The sequence below is a fragment of the Eubalaena glacialis genome, chromosome 3, assembly GCF_028564815.1.
Source record: "Eubalaena glacialis isolate mEubGla1 chromosome 3, mEubGla1.1.hap2.+ XY, whole genome shotgun sequence".
In the NCBI taxonomy this organism is placed as follows: domain Eukaryota; kingdom Metazoa; phylum Chordata; class Mammalia; order Artiodactyla; family Balaenidae; genus Eubalaena; species Eubalaena glacialis.
The window spans coordinates 22327006-22349699 of NC_083718.1; the positions used below are offsets into that span (position 1 = coordinate 22327006).

Genomic DNA, 22694 nt, shown 5'->3' on the forward strand with positions numbered 1-22694 from the left:
CCAGGAGGTAAGCGGGGAGGGATAAATTGGGAGATTGGGACTAACATACACACACTACCATATATAAAATAGAGAACTAGTAAGTATCTACTGTATAGCACAGGGAACTCTACTTAATACTCTGTAATGACCTGTATGGGGAAAGAAGCTAAAAAAAGAGTTGATACATGTATATGTATAACTGATTCACTTTGCTGTACAGCAGAAACTAATACAACATTGTAAATCAACTATACTCCAATTAAAAAAAAACAGTGATCACAGATCACCATAACAAATATAATAATAATGAAAATTTTGAAATATTGCAAGAATTACCAAAACGTGACATAGAGACACGAAGCGAGCAAATGCTATTGGAAAAATGGAGCCAATAGACTTGCTCGACACAGGGTTGCCACAAACCTTCAATTTGTAAAAAACAAACAAAAAAAAAGCAGTATCTTCAAAGTGCCATAAAGTGAAGCTCAGTAAAATGGAAGAAAAAGTAAACAATTGATTCATTCCTTGTTCTAAGGTCTAGCACAAAGCTGCAATTATTACATGAGCATTGCGAAATTTAAGAAAAAGTTTTTTCAGAATTTTTTGTATCATTTTTCAAAATTGTATATTAACCAAGCCTTTGTAGAAACTATTTACTAAAAAATGTGGCCTTCCTCCAATACGATCCTCAGATAATGAGGGTTCCTCATCTTGCAGTTGTCTGCCGCAGGGTGTTTGCACTCTCCCCATTACAGCATGTCTGGCTGAACTTGCCCTTACTGACAAGCTTCCATGCTGCCCCACTGCCCAGGACTAAAGTCCCGAATTCTTCCCCCAGCATCACGGCCCTGCACAATCTGGAGGCTCCCCCCGTTTCCACTCCCAGCCTCTGCACCCCTGCTCCCTCTGGGCTGCAGCCCTGCCACTTCCCTGCGAGTCCTCCCCGGTGCCCCGCTCTTTCTAGCTGAAGGACCTTTGTTCATATTCCCTCTGCTGCCTGGAACCCTCTTTACTGGGAGAGGAGATACAGTGTTAGTTTGTTCAAAGAAGACACTTTAATAAATATTTGTAAAATGAAGGAATGAGCTGTGAAAGTTCTTCCTGATTCTGACAAATTCAAATGTCTGTTAAGACACACATCCCATCACTCTTGGAAGCATCCCACTGCCAACCATCCCTGAATCTGCCATGTGATCCCCACCTCCTGCTACATCTGTAAATTAAGAATCTAGCACACCTTACTAGAATATCTTCTTCATTTTATGATTGCATTAGAGCAAGCTACCATTGTTCTAGAAGCAAGATCCCAGAGCACATCCATCCCTAGCATTTCGAATGTCCAGGAGCTCTCAGCAGGAGGTGGGATACTGGAGACACCCCGGGAGGAGTGTCACCAATACGTTTTCAAAGATTAGCCCCAAATCCTACCAGTATTCTTCTGAACAATGGCGGTGTGACTCCTTATGGCTACTATAATTTTTATATCTTCAAAATCACTCCTTTCAAGCTGCACTATATATAATAAAGCACACTAAATAATCCACCTCTGTGCCCCCACATAGGTCGGCTCTCGTCTCCACTCCTGGTTCCCGTGGCTACCCAGAAGGCAGCCCTCACACCTGACAGCAGAGCCTGGTGAAGAGGGCAGCTAGAACCCATCGCAGCATTTGGCCAAGGACAATTTTGGGCTGGGGGAGTCTTCAGCTTCCAGGAGCTTGGAACATCCCGGAGAGTTAATGTACTTCAAAAAAGAGGAAAAAATGGGAAAGGTTGGTGGGTCATCTTTTGAACCAGAGGCCATCTTGCTTTACCTTCTAAGTTACCAGTGGGGAGGAAAAGGAAAAAAAGAAAACTCTTCACAATTGAGGGAATTTATTTAAATTATTTCAGAATTTCTTTCTAGTTGTTTACGGAGCCCACCAAGCCAATTCTCATCTAATTTCTGCTATTGTTGAAGGAATAAGGCTTGATGGTGTGAAACTGCTTGAGGACTTCCTATCCTTAACCCCCCACTTTAAATCATAACTTTAATGCTATTTAGAGGGGGAAATGTCTTGGTAGACTATAAAAATGGAATTGATACACTGGAGGGAAAAAAATCAGTAAGTAAATACGTTTGGGGCCTTATGTAAGTACATCTTAGAGCCAGTTTCCAGGAAGTAGCTTGCTTACTGAGTTTAATTATAATACCTTTTGGATTCAAAAATAAGACAAATGCTAGAGGCCAGGTTCTTTTTTTTTTTTTTTTTTTTATTTATTTTTGGCTGCGTTGGGTCTTCGTTTCTGTGCGAGGGCTTTCTCCAGTTGCACCAAGCGGGGGCCACTCTTCATCGCGGTGCGCGGGCCTCTCACCGTCGCGGCCTCTCCTTGCGGAGCACAGGCTCCAGACGTGCGGGCTCAGTAGTTGTGGCTCACGGGACCAGTTGCTCCGCGGCATGTGGGATCCTCCCAGACCAGGGCTCGAACCTGTATCCCCTGCATCGGCAGGCAGATTCTTAACCACTGCGCCACCAGGGAAGCCCTAGAGGCCAGGTTCTAATGGAGAAAAAAATAAAAAGATGAGCACTGAGATTCATCACTAGCTCTGACCAAGGTTGAAACATACATGACGAGGTAAAAAACGGTCTTCACTGTTTGTGCTGAGGCAGAACATACAGCTTGTCAAACTCCCGCCTCTACAAACAATGGTAAATGGTGTGGCACCTCCAAATCGGAGCTGGGATCCCAAGGCTTGCAAACGTACGTGTGGGTCCTCAAAATGCGACAAACATGAAACACAGCCTAATGGAGAGTCTCCATGGCAGCATGAGGACGGCCTTCCAGCCTCACACATACTACGACATGAGGTGAAGTGAGCTCAGATATATCAATAAAATGCCCGGGAGCCCAGTGGGGTGTTGTGAACAGAAAACAATGTATTTTTAGGCTGGGGAAATATCCTGAGTACAGTGCCTAAGAGCAAAAAGATGCAAAAGGAGACAGAAAGGAATCAAAACTCTTAGGGGAAGGGGCAGAGGGGACCCTGGCCAGGTGAGTGGCAGGCAACCACAGAGAAAGCAATTTCCACCAGCAGCCAGTGTAGGTGTGCCTGGGGCTCATCTACAAAAGAACAGCATTTCTCCGAAGACCAAAGCAAGGACGGCTAGCAGCAGTTCAAGAAGCTCAGAAGGGTGAAAGCCGATTAGAATGCAGAAAGTCCAAAGGGTCAGTGCCATAACTGAAGCCCAGCAGGGCCTTGGTGTAGAGTGAAGGGGATAAACCCGTCACAATTGGTTTGCTGATCTGTTCTGTCTGGCTTGTGCAGGGCTGGCCTGCATAGTGATTGATATGTTTGAATTGGGAGGTTTCACATAAACAACTAGATTTCTGGCTTCTCTTAAAAACTACAAAAAAAAAAAAAAAAACTGCAAAATCTGGCCAAAATTCCTCTATCTATTCAATCTGCAAATATTTATTGAGCATCTACTCTGTGCCAAGTATTATTCCAGGCCCTAAGGATACAACAGTGGGAGAAAAAAATCCTTGATGCTATGGAGTTTCCATTCTAGTGGGAAAGACAAACGATAAATAAATCCCTGTGCCAGGTGGTGGTAAATGCCATGAAGGAAAGGAAAGCAAAGTTGTGGGAGTGAGAGTAGGGGGCTGCTATGAGAGGTCGAGCAGTCGGGACAGACCTCCCGGCTCTTTATGGTAACATCCAGTTCAAGCTGGGGGATGGCTTCCCCCACGGGCAGGGCCGGCTCTCTAGTTTGCTATAGTCCACAGTCCCACTAGTCTCCGCTGTTACCCACTCCTGGCCTAGAAGAGCAGGCAAAACGGCAAGAGCTGAGATGGCAAGAGGGAGGCGACAGGAACTGACAAGGCCAAGAGAAAGCCTCTGAAAGAGAGGGGCCTCCGGGAAGGGCTTGCAAAATGGCCTCAACTGGTGCAACGGAGACGCTGCTTGTTTCAGTTCCTCAAATCAGTGTAGCCTCTTAGAACAAAGGAAGCATCTGTCCTTCCACCAGTGAGTAGGTGGCATGGATTTGCTTCCGGGAGGACCAGCCTCCTGTGGGAGGAGGAGAGAGCAGAGGAGGGAAAGGGAGGACCCACGCTTCTGTACTGTGGGTGGTGGGAACTGAAGGTGCAGCCTGTGAACCACAGCCTGGAATGCTCCCGTGAGAGCTTCTAGTAAACGCCCCAGGCTGAACCAGGTTTCCCGGAGGCCCAAGCACAGCCTTCCTGTTCCTGCACCACCAGTCTCCACTTCAGCTCTGTCCTCTCCGGGAGGAGCCCCAGCACCCGCACACACAGGCTCCCCACGGCCTTGGGGACCCGGATGCTGCATCCTCAGTGCCCCATCAACTGCACTGTCTTCAGCTGGCCCCTGGTCTCCTGTAATGATGCCCTGTAAACAGCCACGTTAGGCAGGGGTAGCGGTGTGCCCCTAAGAAGTCAGAGAGGGCTGGAGGAGCCCAAGACTCACAGCCTGTCCCTGAAGGACAAATCGTCCTTGGGCCCTGGGATGGTGTCTGCAAAGTGGGAAGCTAAGCTGAGGGGAGTGCCCTGAGCTGTCAGGCATGGGGTCGGGCCCTAACAGTGGGGATCCTATTGGGTCTGTGGACTACATTAAAATGACTGTCCTCTAAAAATATAGGACCCAAGTATTTCGGCCAGCACTCCTCTGAGTAGGAATCAGCCACACTCTGGAACTTGGTTTTCAGACCCAAACTTCAGGCTGCTCAGCCAAGAGGGAGCTCAGAGAGCGCTTCCCCCACTGGCCTGGCACCACTCACCATCTCCTTACCAGGTTAGTAACCTCAAGGGCAAGAGTTTGTCTCCCTGGGGACTCAGGGGCTGGCCTGCATTTTTTGCATCTCTCTTAGGAAGTGAGGGATAGTCAGGACATCTCTTAGTAAAACTGAAGATTACTGACAAAATTCCCTTGCTGCAAAAAGAAATCTCCTCCTGGCAGAAGCAGCCTAACATTCTTGTAATGCGGGATTCTTAATCTTTCCTGTGCCTGGACCCTTTGGCAGTTTAGTGAAGTCAAGAGCTGATCTCAGCATAATGTTTCTAAATGCATAAAATAAAAAATAGGACTACAAAAAGTATATTGAAACAGTTATCAAAATATGTGTTTAAAATTATGATGTTGTAAAGTTGGTGCTTCTTTATTAACATTCTATATAAAAGATTTGTGGTAGGGCCTAATAAACTGCATAATTATGAGGTAATGATGAGTATAAATGGTATTTTGAGATGTTTGCAACAATTGTAATGTAATATGAATATAATCCCTGATTTCTATTACTGTGCTTCATTGCCTGCATTCATACCAAAAGGAAATAAGTTAGTAAGGGTTAGTGTAACTAAAGATGTAACACTACACTTCTTTCATGCTCTTAAGATAATGTTCTATATACAAATTCTCCTGTAATACACTAATTTAAATTCATACTAAAGTGTAAATGGTTGTTCTGGGCCCTTTCCTCAGCATAGATAGAACAGTGGTGATAGTGGAGCCAAACATGAGGGCACTAAGCGCTAAGAATCAAATAGAAGGGAAAGGTATTCCACAAAGAAAGGGAATCACTGGGACTTCCCTGGCGGTCCAGTGGTTAAGACTCCACCCTTCCATTGCAGGGGGCATGGGTTTGATCCCTGCTCGCGGGAACTAAGATCCCGCATGTCGTGTGGCATGGCCAAAATACATATATATAAATAAATAACTCTCAGATGTTTACACTTTAAAAGGGGGGGGAGGGGCGGATCACTGAAAGTAGGAGAAGACTGTATTAACAAAAGCAAACTTCCCCATGTCACTTATGACTGGGCCGCAAGGAACTGTCATCTGCCGTTTTTCTGCCTCCCAGAAGTCTGACCCTGCACTCTCCAGAATCAATGAGGGCGTCTGGCTGCTTTGAGTTCTCTGAGGCTTCCCCTGATTGCTCATTAAAAGTAACCATTCAGTCCTAGGGAATTGATTTACTTCGCCCCAGTCCTCGAAGGATGCTACAGATCAAAAGGTGTCTAGAAAAATGCTTGTGAAGCTGCTGACACCAGTCCCGACACCTGAGGGCGATGCATGCCTGGCGCTTGTTGCAGGAGAGCAGGCCGCTCCCGATGGGGGAGCATGGCTTACAGAGGAAAATGATGCAAGGGTTGCATCAGAGAAGGCACCTGGACTTAGGCGTTGTTGTTCACTCTTTGTCTATAGAGACAAGTGAAACTGGCCAGTCACTCCCTTTTCAAAACGAAAATACAGAATATAAAATTCTACTCAATAAATACAACAAAGATGAAAAAGACATCAATTCCATAAAGGTGAGGAGAAAACACCAAGTCACTAGAGAAAGAAGGGTGGAAGAGGTAAGCCCACACAAGCACAAACACACAGAGTAGAAGACAGAGAGGGGGAAATAGCAGGATAAAGAGAGAAACCCCAATACTCACCGAACCCTTCAAAGAAAAGCTTGGCTCCCTCGCTAATCCTCGCTCTGCATGGAAAATAAACCATCACTGGATCAAAAGCTTGGATAAACACTGTAGCATTTGTAATTCAGAAAGCACTCTAATTTCTAGCTAAATTCTGCAAGTCTCTGTTCCTCATCTGTTAAGGAAGAAAATCTCCTGCTCCTCATTGCTGAAAACAGCAAGTGGCAAAAGATGCCCAAAGATGTATCAAGTCCTGTTGCATTTTCACAACCGTAGGCATAAGTGATACCCCATCTCAGTGTTCCCCTGCCTGCAGACATGCTAAGGTAAGGGCGGTGGACCTGTGTGGTCCTGCTGAGCCTGGGAGAGACAAGCTGACTCAGAGGCTCAGAGCAGGGTACCCCCCCAGGGGGCCACAGGATCCAGCGGGCAGAAGGTGGAGGGGTCTCCCTGTATTCCTTTACCCACAGCCACCTCAGGGCCTTGGGACAACGTCATTCCTTGTCTGTTCCTGGGACATCCCTCCTGGGCAAGGACCATCAAGCACCTTCAAACACCTTTATGTTCCTCCCAGTGGTATCAGTGATCTGAGGATAGATAGGCCAACATGCTGATTTGCATGCACTTTAAAATCCTTTAAAAATAAAGACATGTAGTCACCTTCAGGATGGGAGTTTTTTTTTCTTTTTTTTTCCTTTGGTGGTGCCTCCCGGCTTGCGGGATCTTAGTTCCCCAACCGGGGATTGAACCCGTGCCCCCTACAGTGAAAGTGCCGAGTCCTAACCACTGGACCACCAGGGGAGTCCCCAGGATGGGATTTTTTTATTCGAAATACCTGATCCAGCCTGATGGCCAAGAGTGATATTGGCAAAGAAGGAAGAAAAAACACAAGTAGCCTCTGATTTAAGATACCCCTGTTTTCATGATTTAGTAATGATACAAGGCAAAGGGTTTAGGTAACAGATCAGAAGTCCAGTAAACGTTCACGGAGCCCTGCTACACCCCAGGCACGGTGGATTATAGAGATGCGGAAGAGAGTCAGACCCATGGAGCACACAGGCAGGGCTCCCAGGGTTATTACAACCACTTCTGCCCATCGCAGTGCCCACTTCCGGGAGGACAAGGAGCCGTGTCAATTCTCTACTCATCACAACCACCCGGCAGGCTGGGTTTGATTACATACCCACTGTACAGCTGTGCAAACTGAGGTGGCTGAGGCCACAGGCAGACCATGAAGACCCAAGTCTCCCTGCGGGGCTCTTTGCACGCGGGGTGCTGAATTAGGCACTGCTGGTAGCACAGATCCAGAGAAGGAGAAGAGCAGCCTTCAGAGAGGGACATGTCCTGGAGCACTGCAGGGTGATGGATTCAGAGGCAGGGAGAAGATGGCAGGACCAATGAGTCCAAATAGCAGAGGTGACCTGGGGCAGGGAGAGCACAGACCTGGTCCCCGCCACCCCACTGGCATATTGAGGTACACTTTCTCCATTCTGTCGGCCCACTGCACACTGCCCCCTTCTTTTGGAGAACCCCCCTGTGGTTTGGGGGCAGGCTGGCAGTCAGAAGAGCAAGCCCATGACCCAAGCTGAACCAACCAAATAGGACCTCACCCCTCTGGCTGAAATAACTGAACCCAAGGAGTGGGCAAAGATCCCAACCACCAGATCAGAGACTTTTTCTGAGATTTGTAAAATCAAAGGTGGTTTGCGATACTACCAAGTTGAAGTCTGGAACCCTAGTGGTCATCTCTCCTTCTGTGTGAAGCCTGCCTGGCATGGAAGAGGGCGGAGTGGAGACAGGACAGGCAGAGAGAGCTCCAGGAACACCTAGATCCCTAGATCCAGGCTTCCCGAGGCCAGCACTGCCCTTCCCTTTCCACGGTCTAGTGGGATGAGCCAATAACTTCTCCTTTTTCTTTAAGCTGGTTGGGTTGAACTTCTGAAGCCAACGACTAAGGAGTTCTGGCCAGTGCACAGTCATGACTTACCACATCGGGTGAAAGGAGCCAGAAACGTGTACTTCGTGGTGGGACAGAGTCTATTTCTGTGGACACAGAGGCCTCAGAGGGACAGCATGGGCCAACATGCAAAGGAGAGACAGACGGTGCTGGGACAGACAGCAGAGGGACCAGCGAGGTGCCTGCAGTTCCCTGTGTGATACGCCAACCATGAGCCTTCGCTGGAAATGGGCACCGCAGACGTGCCCAACAGGGAATAATCCCACACTTAACAACTTATTCCCTCTCACTATGGTGTGGCCCTGAGATCTCCTCACACTGGAGGGGTGCTGTGTGTGTGGCCCTTGCTAGATCTGGTGAGCGTGGGCTCTGCCGGGAAGACCAAGCGTGAAGGCTGTGGCTGCAGGGAACCCTTCCTCAGTGTGTCAGGGTGAAGAGCTCCAGGCCTCGGGATCCAGGGAAGGATTTTGTCTGGGGGCTGTTTCATCAACAGACACCCATTTGATTACTTGTGTGGAGGCAAACCGCACTGCCCTCAGGCAGAGACTGAGTCACCCAACAGAAAGTCATATTACACAGTAAGAATTATCTGGAGCAATTGAATCCTTAGCATTGCAGACTTCCCAGTCTTTCTTCCTATAATAATGTCTCCAAAGAAAGTTAGCTCCTGGACTCTACATGAGCACAGACTCTGGTGGGAGCCAAGAGGCTCACATGGCAAGGATGAAGGCTGGCTTGGCGAGAAATACATTGTATATATATAATATAATTACATTGAAATAGTTATCAAAATATGTTTTTAAAATTAGAATATGGTAAGGTTCGTGCTTCTTTATTAACATTCTATATAAAAGTTTTGGAGTGGCGACTAATAAGCAGCGTAATTATGAGGTAATGATGAATATGTGGTATTTTGAATTATTTGCAACAATTGTAATGTAAGATGAATATAATCCATGATTTCTATTACTGTGCTTCATTGTCTGCATTCATACCAAAAGGAAATAAGTTAGTGAGAGTTGGTGTAGCTAAAGATGTAACAGTACAATTCTTTCATGCTTTGGAGATAATGTTCAATATACAAATCCTCTGGTAGCCCACTGACTCAAATTCACACTAAAGTGTAAATGATTGTCCTGGGCCCTTTCCTCAGAGTAGATAAGACAGTGGTGATAGTGGGACCGAATATGAGGCCACTAAGCGCTGGGAATCAAATAGAAGGGAAAGATATTCCGTGGTGACTGAAGCAGCCACACTTCAAACCTGCTGACAAAAGCTCTCACACACACACTACCACGGAGAAGGACATTCACTGCACCATTTTGTATAATAGCTGAAGAGAGAAAATAGCTCATGTCCATCAGTAGGAGACAGGCTAAATCAACTGGTACTTCGCACAATGGACTGCAATATTCTGAGTGGTTACAAAGGAATGAAGCCCTTCATACGCTGACATGGAAAGACCTCCAAGACATTTTGTTTAGTAAAATAATAACAAATAATGGAAAGGTGCTAAACGATGTTTACAGTATGCTGCTTTCAAGGCAAGAAAGGGATACAAATTAGAATATGTATTTAGACTTGCTTGAATTTGCATAAAGAAACACTGAAAGTATAAGAAAAAACAAAAGGTTCCAGGACAGCAAGCAGTGGAATAGATGGAGACAGACAGGAAGCTGAATCTTCACGGTGGACCTTTCAGTTGTTTTCATTTTTGAACAGTGTGTATTCAAATTAATAATAAAATCACAGTAACACAAAACTGTGTAAAGGACATCATTTTCATTATATAGATCGACTCTTAAAAAATAATAACAGGACTTCCATGGTGGTGCAGTGGTTAAGAATCCATCTGCCAATGCAGGGGACACGGGTTCGAGCCCTGGTCCGGAAGATCCCACATGCCGCGGAGCAACTAAGCCCGTGAGCCACAACTACTGAAGCCCGCGTGCCTAGAGCCTGTGCTCCGCACCAAGAGAAGCCACAGCAATAAGAAGCCCGCGCACCACAACGAAGAGTAGCCCCCGCTCGCCGCAACTAGAGAAAGCCCACGCACAGCAACGAAGACCCAAAACAGCCAAAAATAAATAAATAAAATAAATAAATTTTTAAAAAAATAATAAATAAAAAATAATAAAAAAGATGTTTTAAACCTGGAATAGACCCCACTGCGCTGTGCTGGACTGTGTCAAGCCTGAAAGGCACTGAACAAATATGAATCCCTGTCACACCCTGATTCAACAGGTGCAGCATGACACCCCCTGGTTCTCTGATCAGGAAGTTTTCTTCTTAATCTCGCCATGATCCACCCATCGTTAACGCCACCGAGCTCAAGTCTCACAGGCCACACGGGTTGTTGTCACTCAGCTCCTGGCAACCACCCTGGTGCCGAGTTGCAGGCCTGGCGTGCAGGCACCCACTTCGATACGTGTTGAGGCTCCATCTGGTCCGCAGGCCCTCCGGCCCCGTACCAAGCATCCTTCAGGAAATTGGACTCAACAACCCCTTTCCGCTCTGCTCATTAAAAACCACCACTGCAGCAGGGCTAACCCGGAGCGGCCTCCATGGCGTGGCCCGCTCACTTTGATGTGAGCTGGATTCGGAGAATCGGGTTCATTTGCTGCTCCTCTAGCTGCGGGCTCCATCAGCAGCGCACACTCACCATGGTAACGCTCAGGCCTCTTTGGAGAACCCTTCTTTTCTCTGAGCTTAAAACTATTCAAAGGAAGATCTATCCAAGTTGATCAATTAAAAGACACTTATTAAATACCTTTTCCAAAGTCAAAACATCTACAACAAGAAGCTGTTAAAAGCATAGATTAGAAGTTGTGTTTCCCTGAGACACGTGCTAAATTAGGTTAAATATTTAGCTGGAAGTAAAAAGGCACAGCACACTCATCCAGAGAAAGAAAAGGTCAGAACGCTACCCCTGGGTGAGCCCTCACACAAAGGCTCAGGACACGGAGACTGTGGCTTTCGGGGAACAGGGCACACGTCTGTGTGGTACCCGAATCGTTCTCACTGCTTTGTGCTCACGCGCCATGAGCTCTGGCTAAGGGGATATCGGCTCTACTCGTTAGAGAGAACATTGGAAGCATTTAAAATAAATGCCGGTGATTTTCAAAATCATAAAAGTTTCCAACAGGCTCAAGAGAACAGGAGGAACAAGGAGAAAAAAGATGGAGGGGAAATCTCCTGAAGGATAAAGGGTGATCGGGGCTGCGTGGATGCTGAGATTTTGTTTGTTTGGCTAATTTTCAGCAAATAGGATTTGTCTCCTCCTGCCTTCGTTTCCAGGTCTATTTCCTGCAGCTGTCACTGGCTGGCTGTTTGGAAGCCCAGCGAATTCAATTCAGAGCTATGTTGTCCCTGAAATGTCAGTGTTGTCCCACTCAATGAAGAAACTGTGATGCCCTGGGATCAGGAGGGCTTATGAGATCAACAGTGCTAATCTGCTATCAAGGAGAACCTCGGTTTCCAACACTTAAGGCTAGAACTTACAAAATAAATTATTTCCTCAATTTAACTGAGCCTGATTTGGAGGGAATATGAAAGGTTGGGAAGTGAAGGTTCTTAATCCCAGGATTCCGGGCTGGAAAGAAGCTTGGCTGGAAAGCTAGGATTCTTCTTTTCTTACTCATGCTAAGAGCATCTATTATGACAGCCCATAATTGTATAGACATGGTCATTCCACAGGGCAAATTACGTCCACTTAAAGGTCACTACTATCAAAACACAGCACAGCGTGGTTATCTACTGCATGCCTATAATTCTGGCTCGTGACTCTAGCACTAAAAGGGGTTAAATGAGCATATGGAAAATCTCTTGTTAGGAGGAACCAAATGTAGTTCCAGCATTCCAGACCCAGAATGGAGAGTACGGTCTCAAAACACAAACCCATACGGATAAGTCGCAGACATAATGTAGTCGGTCAACTCTAACATCGTAATCTGATGTTACTCATTACACATACACACCTGCCCTCTCCCAAATCAAATAGGACTCTCCCCAGTTACTCACCTACCATACCCTGACAAATGTCTGTATGCGTGGCTCCACCAACGATAAACTGAGGGCTGGGACACAATTCCTGAAAGCAACTGGGGACAAAACACAAGTCACAAGATGCCCAGTGATGGTGGCAGCAAGAGTGAAAGAACTTGATAGTCCCAAAATTCATGCAAGAGACCTAGGAGAACATTTACTGCACATACCGCATTTTATTGCTAAGGATGCTGAAGCCCAGAGAAGGCAGGAGAGCTGCCCACAGTCACACAGCCAGAGGTGGCAGAGCAGGAGCTGGAGCCCACGGCCAGCTGTTTATCAAGATACATACTGTGTGGGTGTGTGTGTGTGTGAAAGCGGGTATGGGGGAGGGTAGGAGAAAAGCAAAGGCTGAGATAATGACATGAGGAGCTATGATCTCACCCATTCAGACAACACCCCTATTTACAGGGAGAGGATGAAGCTAAAGTTTAGCACTCTAACAAAATGCCCTGCACCCTGTAGACACTCATTAAATACTTGACTCAATGATGACCCCATGTGCTGATGGAAACACTGAGGCGTCAGGAAGTGTCCTATACAGAGAGGAGAACTCAGCTCCATTCCCACATCTGACCTACGCTTCCCCTGCTCACCTGCCTCAAAGTGGCAGCCCTACAGCCTTGTATAAAGCTGCTAGCTCCTACCTAAATGGGCCAAGACAGTGCCTTTGGACTGGCTTTTTTTTTTTTCTTCCAAATATTAAAAAAATTCATTAACTTGTTTTCTATTTAAAAAAAATATGTGCATATGGGTAAAAAAATATCTAACAGTAAATAATGCTGTAAAACAAAAAAATTCCTTCTACTTCACATTCTTTGCTGTTAACATTTCTTATGTATCCTTCCAGAAACCGTCTTTTGATTTAAAAGCACACTTACATATATATATCCATTTTTTATCTTGTACATCTTTCCTCAGCACATATAGAGCTTTATCATTTCATTATAAGTACCATGAGTTATTTAGTCAGCCCTCCAATGATGGGACTTAGTTCTGTTTGTTTGTATGTTTGTTTGTTTCAATCTCTTGCCATCTCTAGTGGCAATTTAAAGAGAGAAGTGGCATGAGTCGGACTAGGGGTTCTAAAAGTGGACAGCTGCAAATTCTAATCCCAGGTGCTTGAGAGCTCCCAGTCTCCAGACATCCTCTCTTGGCAGACAAAAGGTGGAGAGATTTAAAAATTGAATAAATAAAAATAGAGAGACAAAAAAATGTTGAATGTAGTTTGTTTTTAAAAAAAAGAAGGAAAAAGTTGCTTCATGGAGAAGGAAGGGCAGGGAGCACGTTGAACAGAGGTTTAGCAGAATCTCTCTTGTTAAAACCTACTTAAAAGAGTGTCCTGTTGGAATTGCCTAGCAGTCTAGTGACAGGAAAAAAAAAAAGTATACTGTTCTTCATCTCCCATGCATCCATCAGTCTACTGAAATCTGGCTCCGATCTCCAACGGCTTCATGAAACTCTTCTCACCTGAGTCACCAGCAATCACGGAAGGAGCTTTGTTCCCCTGAATCTCACTGTTCTTTACACTTGATACTGTGGCCTATTCCCTCCTTCTGAAACCCTCCTCTCTTGGCTTCTGTGTCCTTACTTGCTCTTGACTTTCTCACCTCTCTACTCCTTGTCAGTCTCCTCTAAGGGTTCCTCTGCTTTCCTCATCCCCAGGATCAGGGAACCCCCAGGCTGGGTCCTCAGTCCTTGGCATGACCCCATTTCATAGCGCAATAACATACCCGAAACCTTCTCCCTGGGTGACATCATCCAGACCCGTGGTTTCAACTACTAACTATAGAATTTGCTGATGCTCCCCAAATCACTCCCCTGAGCTGTACATTCAATTACCCACGTCACACTGTCCATACGGTAGAAGCTCACTAGACTCATATCTAATAATCTACCAAGCTCGGCTAACATGTTAAGTTTGGTTTGGAAGACAGAGTGGTTTGCAAAGGCTGGAGACAACTGAAAGTGTTATAACCAGAATGGCGCTAAGGAGTTCATAGGCAGATGGAATGTTCATTTGGCTACGTGTTAGTCATTAGCATATTTCAAAATGCACACCAGCCTCCACCAGGAGAAAACAATCAAGAAATGCCATGACTCAGATGTTGTGTGAATCTCTCAGGGGCCACAGAAAGTCCTCATCCTTGCAAGGAGATCACAGCTCAGCATTATGCCTGACGAACATTTCCAAAGTCTTCTCTCCATTGTTAACTTTCTACTGGAACTCCTATCAGATCAGAGATACAAAGTAACATGGCAGCCAAAGATGTTTATAAGAGGCAAGCCTCAGTAAAGAGGCAGGCTCCCACCTCCCCCACTCTTGGGACATTATTTTTTTCTTCCTTAAAAACAAACTTTTTGGACTTCCCTGGAGGCACAGTGGTTAGGAATCCGCCTGCCAATGCAAGGGACACAGGTTTGAGCCCTGGTCTGGGAAGATCCCACATGCCGCGGAGCAACTAAGCCCGTGCGCCACAACTACTGAGCCTGCACTCTAGAGCCCGCGAGCCACAACTACTGAAGCCCACGTGCTGCAGCTACTGAAGCCCGTGCGCCTAGAGCCTGTGCTCCACAACAAGAGAAGCCGCCGCAATGAGAAGCCCGCGCACCACAAAGAAAAGTGGCCCCAGCTCGCCACAACTAGAGAAAGCCCACGCGCAGCAACGAAGACCCAACACAGCCATAAATAAATAAATAAATAAATAAATTCATTTAAAAAACCCAAACAAACATGTCTTTTTTTTTTTTTTGGAAAGATTATATATTTATTTACATACATTTTAAATAGTTACAAGAAATCATTTTCCCACCCTATTTAATATTTATAGATTACTACAGTTGGAAACAAAAAATGAAAACATAGTAACCCTAAGTAACTTAACTATGTCCCCTTTATCTCCCCCGGTACCACTGACTCATTAAAACAGGCTTGCTGCCCTTTCTTCATCCAGCCCTCTCAGCAGATGAGCCAAGATTGCAGAGACAGCAGCTCAACTATTAAAAGTCACAGTTTGCTTCGAGTTTTTCCATGCATCTGGTCACAGAGGAAGCGGTCACTGAGTCGGTACTCAGACACGTGGAATGAATTAGTTGGAATGAGGTGTTTAAAAGGATGAATAAGTAGTGGTTAAAGGGAACAATTAAGAAAGACCATTTGTAGAGGGGGCAGTACTGCTGCATTAGTGACAGAAGCAGGGTTCTCTAAAAACTTTCTGCAGCCATTTATTTATTTACAGATTTTTTAAAGTTATAAGATATTTAAAAATGTTAAACAGCTAATACAAGGAAAATACGAAGTGAACTGTTGATGACACTAAAAACAGTTTATGACACAAGATATTTTAAAAAGCAAATCTGGGAATTCAATTCCCTCTTGACTCCAGCAATCAATTTCTTGAGACCACGGATGTCCGAGAAACCCAGTCAGTTTTTCACAAGGAACTGGCTTCTGCTCAGCGTCCCCCTCTCCCTGAGGTAAGTGAACGGGTGTCGTCGCCTCCTCCACGTGACCTTTATCCCGTACTTGTCCTCAGGAGTGTCTTTAGCCAGAACAGGCCCGGGCTCTGGGCTCTTGGGCGTGCTCGTGTGAAGCGAGCAGCTGGGAAGGCTGTTTTCCCTCTGCTAGGAGGGAATGGGCCCTCCCTGCCCTGAGGACTCTGGGCTCTGGATATCCGGTGGAATGAACACATAAGGGAAGTTCTGAAGTGCATGTGCTGACAGCTCCCCGCAGCTTTGGGGGCTGAGCATGGGAATCAAGGGCCTTCCAGAAATGTCCTTTTCTGGTTGACTGGGGCAGTCCCTGATTAGGGGAATCCCAGGTGTGGCTGAGCTGGCAGAGGACTGTGGACTCTCAAATGTTAGGTGTGGAAACTTGGAGCTGGTAGATTTTCGACTTGAACGCCTTGCCTGGTCTCGGTGATGACGTTTCCGGTTGACTGGGAACCAGCTTTCTGCTGTTGTATCAAACTGAGGTGATACCCAGGAAGTGATGGTGCTGTGGTCAACGGGCTTGCTGGGCACCTGTCTAGTGTGGGTGATAGGAAGCTGGGGAGACTCATAGCAGTGTTTGGGGCCCTCCAGTGGTTGTTGGTAGAATAGCAGCTGGGGTTTCTGGGAAATTCGGCGGCGTTTTTTCCTGGGAGGCATCAATAGGTGAGGGAAGAGCAGTTAGTAACTGCATGATGCTGGTTGTCGTCAGGTCCAGGGAGAGACTCCACTTCCAATCCATGCCTGCCCTTCCCGCCGCCGCCCAGCCCGCCTCAACAGCCAGGCCGGGCCCGCCAGCCCCGCCCACCTAAACATGTCTTCTTACTACTTCTTTTACTTTTAGAAATGTTTACTATTTCTCAGGTAAAGATCTCAAAACATTCCATAAACTCAAATTATTCAAGCCTTATATCAGCCTCTGATGAAAGGGCACAAGAGAAACACTGGTATCAGTAAGGAATTCAAGGTAGGAAGTGATTTAAACCACACATTCTCAGTGACTTGGTGACTTGGAAGCATTGCTCCCCAGGGCATTAGTCCATGTCTGATAGTCTATGTTTGGTAGTACAGGAGCCCTGGCTGTGCACTTCCGGGGAACCCAGTGATGTCGCCACATTTTATCATCATCACCATTGATTATGGCCACATTACTCAGCCCAGCACTCCTGTCGCTCTAGGATCTGGCCCAATTTGACGTTTCCCACAACACTCTGTTTCCCAAGGTGCTCTCTCTCCCCTAATTACAATGCACCACTGCCTTCCTCTGAACATGCTGGCTCTGAATGCACATCCACAGCCCTGTGCCTTTGCTCACACCTGTGCCTTCTTGGTCTCTACCATGACCCTCCTCTTTTACCAACCCCCCAACCCCCGCTCAGATGTCTGCCCCAATCCCACAGTCAGTTTAACTGCTTCTGCCCCTGAACTCCCATACATATTTATATTTCACTCTCTGGACATTCTGTCCTATAATAATTGTCAGAGACAGATCATAGCATTGAGCATCTATTATGTGCCAGGTACTGTGTTAAACCCATCCTCTCATTTAAGCCTCCCAATAACCTGATGAGATAAGTCATATTATTATTCCCATTTTATAGATGAGGAAACTGAGTCCTGGGGAGGTTAGTAACTTAGCCACAGTCACAGAGCTAGTAAATGGCAGAAAGGGAACCAGAATCCTGATCTACCTGATGCCCAAACCCAAGCTCTTAGCCATTCTGCTGCCTGTCAGCTGTCAATTGTCTCTCTTCCCAACTAGCAAAAGCTCCACAAAGGCTCCACATTATGATCTGCACATGACCAGCACTCAAAAAATCAAGGCTGAATTAAAAATTCCAAATTCATTCATTCAAGAGGCAGCAACTGAAAACAAAGAGTGGAAGACCCAAACTGAGGCCTCTCCCCTTCATCCTTATCCTAGCCTCCCAAAGTTCAACCCGCCGTGTCTCTCTGAACTTGGGATGGCCATTTCACGGGCCCTTACCATGCAGCTGACATTGCCTCACTTCTCTCTGTGTATTTCTCCTTAAGATCAATGAACTGCTTAATTACAAAAAAATGGACAGAGAAGAATATCATTGACTGGGCTGCACTAGGGCCCACACACACTGGGCATCTCTCAAACCATAGGGGCCCAGGTTGGGTGTCAACCCAGAGTGATGGGGAAGCTGGGAAATGAGAAGTAGCTTCTAGGAGCACTCCCTGCTCTCACACAGCCAGTCATGCTCTTTGTGATAGGATTGCTGTCCTTGCCCAACACTAGTGGGGGGAAAATTGCCTTAGGATCATGAATAGCCAAAAGTTTCTCCTGAGAACCCATGCTTGACCATGAGATCTTCAGTCTGGGCAAACTTGTCTTCCAACCCTTGGAATAAGAACCCAACCAAACCTAACACTCAGGACTTAAAATAGGCAGAAACACACAGCAGGGGCAGGAAGTCAAATTTTATGATTTCAGAAAACATCTAAGCATGAAGCTTTATTAATTATTGAGAGGGCAGAAACAAATATACATATATATTTAGCCCATCTCATCTCCTTTCCCCCAAAGGCAAGTAAAAATTAACATCTTTATGGGAACCAGGGTTATAAGAGCCACATCTGGGCAGCTGGCTTAAAGTTCCTAAGACTAAAGTGGTAAGGGGTTACCCTCAAAAGCAGCAAGTGAAGAAAAAAGCAAACAACCCAATTTTAAAATGGGCAAAGCACATTTTTGTGTTTTGGAGAAGTAGGCATTTCTCCAAAGATGATGTACAAATGATCAACAAGTACATGAAAAGATGGTTAACATCACTAATCATTAGGGAAATGCAAATCAAAACCATGATGAGATACCACTTCACACCCACTAGGATTGCCACCACCACAAAACAGAAAATAACCAGTGAGGGTGAAGATGTAGAAAAATTGGAAGCCTATGCACTGGTGGTGGGAATGTAAAATGGTGCAGCGGCTATGGAAAACAATATGGTGGGTCCTCAAAAAATCGAAAGTAAATTACCATATGATCTAGCAATTCTGCTTCTGGATGTAAACCCAAAACAATTGAAAGCAGGGTCTCAAATAGCTATTTGTCCACCCATATTCACAGAAGCATGATCCACAATAGCCAAGAGATGCAAGCAACCCAAGTGTCTATTGATGGATGAATGGATAAATAAAATGTGAAATATGCATACAATGGAATACTATCCAGCCTTAAAAAGGAAGGAAGTGCTGTCACATGCTACAACATGCATGCATCTCAAGGACATTATGCTAAGTGAAATCAGCCAGTCATAAAAGGGCAAATACTGCAGGATTTCACTTATATATGAGGTACCTGGAGTAGTCAAACTCATAGAGACAGAAGTAAAATGAAAAGAAGGATGTGGAGTTAATGAGTGCAGAGTTTCAGTTTTGCAAGATGAAAAAGTTCTGGAGATGGTTGGTGACAATAGTTACACAACAAATTATTGTTACTGAACTATACACTTAAAAATGGTTAAGATGGTAAATTATATGTTGTGTGTATTTTACCACAATTTAAGAAAAAAAGAAGAAGAAAGAGAGGGAGGAAGGAAGGAAGGAAGGAAGGAAGGGTGGAAGGAAGGGAGGGAGGGAGGGAGAGAAGAAGGAAGGAAGGATGGAAGGAAGGAAAGGAGGGAGGGAGGGAGGAAGGATGGAAGGAAGGAAGGGAGGGAGGGAGGGAGGGAGGAAGGAAGGAAGGAAGGGAGGGAGGAAGGAAGGAAGGAAGAAAGGAAGGGAGGGAGGGAGGAAGGATGGAAGGAAGGTAGGAAGGGAGAGAGGGAGGGAGGGAGGAAGGAAGGAAGGAAGGGAGAGAGGGAGGGAGGGAGGAAGGAAGGAAGGGTGGAAGGAAGGGAGGGAGGGAGGGAAGAAGGAAGGAAGGATGGAAGGAAGGAAGGGAGGGAGGGAGGGAGGAAGGAAGGAAGGGTGGAAGGAAGGAAGGATGGAAAGAAGGGAGGGAGGGAGGGAAGAAGAAAGAAAGGATAGAAGGAAAGAAGGAAAGGAGGATGGAAGGAAGGAAGGAAGGGAGGGAGGGAAGAAGGATGGAAGGAAGGAAGGAAGGAAGGAAGGAAAGAAGGAAGGGGGAGGGAGGGAGGAAGTGGGAAGGGAGGGGGCAGGGGAGGAAAGGGAAGGGGAGGAAAGAAGAGCAAATGAACTCATTGGTGCACCTCATTTCTGGACACCCCAACCTTCTTGCAGGCCCCTGAGAGACTTCAAGGGAAGAAAGAAATGAAGCATTTAGGAAGAGGCTGAGCTTTCCCAGATTCCAAGGCACGTCCCCAATAGAGATAGAATCAGGGTCATTACAAACTCAGGAGTCTATTCAATAATCTGTAAGATCTTAGAGGATAAAACTGGGTCCTGTAATGTATCGTGTGATGTGTGAGCACAGCCTGGTCAAAAGCAGCTGAGTGAGAACCCTTCACTGATGATTGGGGATGCAGAGGGTACTTTCTGACAAGCTTTTATTTATTCATCTGAAAACTCCCAATAATGGGAGTACTTCAGCTCCACATTAATCAGGTTCTACTACCTCATGGTCCGGCTTTTATAGCATTTTGTTGACAGGCACAAATCAGCATCCCAGTCTGAAATTACCATATTTACGTGGACAGTGAGACCAGGTGAAGACACAGTTTAGGGGAGAAGGTGAAATGTGGTTGAGGAGGTGAGGGCTTTAAGAATTTCAAATGAAAGAGAAAAACTAGGCAAAGGCTAAAGATACCTGACTTTGGTCACAGAGTGAAATCTTCTCCCCTCCCCCCATATCCATCTCCCCTCCCCCAAGCTCCTTGGGGTCCTTCAATTCCGCTCGAAAGTATTCTCCTCCCCTAAGTCTTTCCATCATTCAGTCTTAACATCCCATATTGCCATGCCCGTGGTTTATGCCTCTGTTAGCACTTCCTTCATTCTGCCCAGGATGTCAGTCCTTTATTCAGGTGTCTGCCTCCCCACAATCTCCCTCAGAGCCGAGACCCCGGCTCATTCCTCAGTTTCTCCCCGACCACCTTTCCAAACAGGGCATAGCCAATGCCTGGCCCAAAACAGAGGCCTAAAAGAACTGTCTGTTGAAATGAAATGTGGCTGCCAACTCTCGACATTAGAATATAAAACCATGGTTCCCAACCTTGATTTTGCCAACATCCCAGAGCACGCACATAGGTTCCAGAGGGGCTCGGAAGATGGCCATGGGGGGCTGGAGGGAAGTGGGGCAAAGGAGTTATGCTCAGAGGTGGCAACTGTTGTGTAAAATTGATAGGATGAAAACAGAAGGGGTAGAGAGAGCTGGAGTTAAAGGGTGATTTTGACTACATCCAAGGAGTTATTCTCTCCTTATCCTCCCTCTTCAACCATTGCCAAGAAAATAAGGACCATGGCTTGATTTTCCCATCACGGTCTAGAAGACAAACGGCCCCCTGGCCAAGGGTCACAAAGCATGTTCTCTTATGAGACTCGTGGGCCTGGCACTGAGCAGAGCACTTCAAGGGATTATCTCAATTCTCACAGCCACTCTGTGTGGGGGGCTCCTATCCTTGAGGTTAAATCACTGACAAGGGTCACAGAGCAGTAGGTCATGGGCCCAGGTTTTGGGGGGCTGGTTCTACATCCCTTGCCCTTGAGATTTGGCAGGGGCGGGGGTATCAGTGACAGCATCCCAGAGCCCCTGACTCCCATCTGTATCCACAGACCCCCAGCCCCACCTCTCCACTCCCTAGCCCCAATAGACCAATGACAATTCATAACCCTAAGCAACCCTGCACACTTCAGCAACGACGTCACAGTGTACCCCAGGACTGATTACTTCTAGCATTGGTTTTTTCCATCTTGCACTGGCCCAGGGGTCCTATGCAATAGCTACCATGCCTTCTGTGCCTGTTATGTGCCAAGCACTGTGCTCTGACCTTTATCTCCAGTCCTTGTACCAACACTGAAAAATAAGATGCCAGTAGCACCATTTTACAGATGAAAAAACTGAGGATCACAGCGATTATCTGTCCAAGACCACACAGGCAGAGGCAGGATTCAAATCTAACTTGTCTGGTTCCAAAGCCAGTGTATGCTCTTCCCTCTATACCTTATCACCTCTGCAAAGATGTTTTTTAAAGTGGAGGGGTGGGGGTAGGCTGAAATACGGGATACAGGAACATAGGGTCAAGAACCATAACTTCTCCCTCAGCTACTTCTGACCAGAAGCGAGGGCCCTCCATCCTGACACTCAACAGCAAACCCATCTCCTTACCGTGGGCCGCTTCCAAACAACGCCTTGAGTTTGGGGGGAGCATGATCCAAGATCCTTGTAGCCCAAGGCTGATGGGCATGCTGGGAACTCTGGATCCTTAAATAGGACACCTGAGTCCAAGCACTTCTGCCTCAGGGTCTCAAAGTCCTGGCCCATGTACTTCACGGCTTTCTGGTTGGAGCCAAGACCTTCAGCTGCCGCCTGCTGCTTGGATACTCTAGCCGCCAGCGCTGCCATGGTCGAGGGCTCCGTCGGGTAGACAGAAGGGCAGAGCTGCTCTGTGCTGTCAGATCTGCCCCACTGGGAGGGGAGCTATAAGGCAGTGTGAAGGGGAGGTGGAGCAGGTAAACATTTCACCTGAGGCCCTGCTCCAGAGGAAAGTGAGTCACAGCCAGGAGCAAATGTGTACCCAAGGTGCAAATGAATCGGCCCCACCCTCCCCTTCTGCTTTCAGCAGACAATTTGGAGGCTGGGAAACTTCCAGGGCCCCTCCCAGGCCATTAGCCTAAGAAATCCATTAGGATCACAGCCACCCATCCCCATCTCTTTGCAAGA

The 22694-nt window shown here is 46.5% G+C and overlaps 2 protein-coding genes across 3 annotated transcripts in view; both read right to left on the reverse strand.

Annotated features, from left to right (window-relative positions):
- CAPN8 (calpain 8) overlaps positions 1 to 22376 on the reverse strand; it is a 72417-nt gene extending 50041 nt beyond the window's left edge. For both annotated transcript variants that reach the window (XM_061185340.1, XM_061185339.1), the window contains exons 1-2: positions 22140 to 22376; positions 12377 to 12446 (exon numbers count right to left, since the gene is read on the reverse strand). In XM_061185340.1, coding sequence (XP_061041323.1) covers positions 12377 to 12446; positions 22140 to 22376 — 307 coding nt within the window. The remainder of the gene's footprint in view (positions 1 to 12376; positions 12447 to 22139) is intronic.
- LOC133087738 (RAD9, HUS1, RAD1-interacting nuclear orphan protein 1-like) lies at positions 15787 to 16638 on the reverse strand. Its single transcript, XM_061185341.1, is given in 1 exon segment — positions 15787 to 16638. A coding segment is annotated over 1 exon segment (723 nt). The 5' UTR covers positions 16550 to 16638; the 3' UTR covers positions 15787 to 15826.
- Positions 22377 to 22694: the final 318 nt, after the last annotated feature.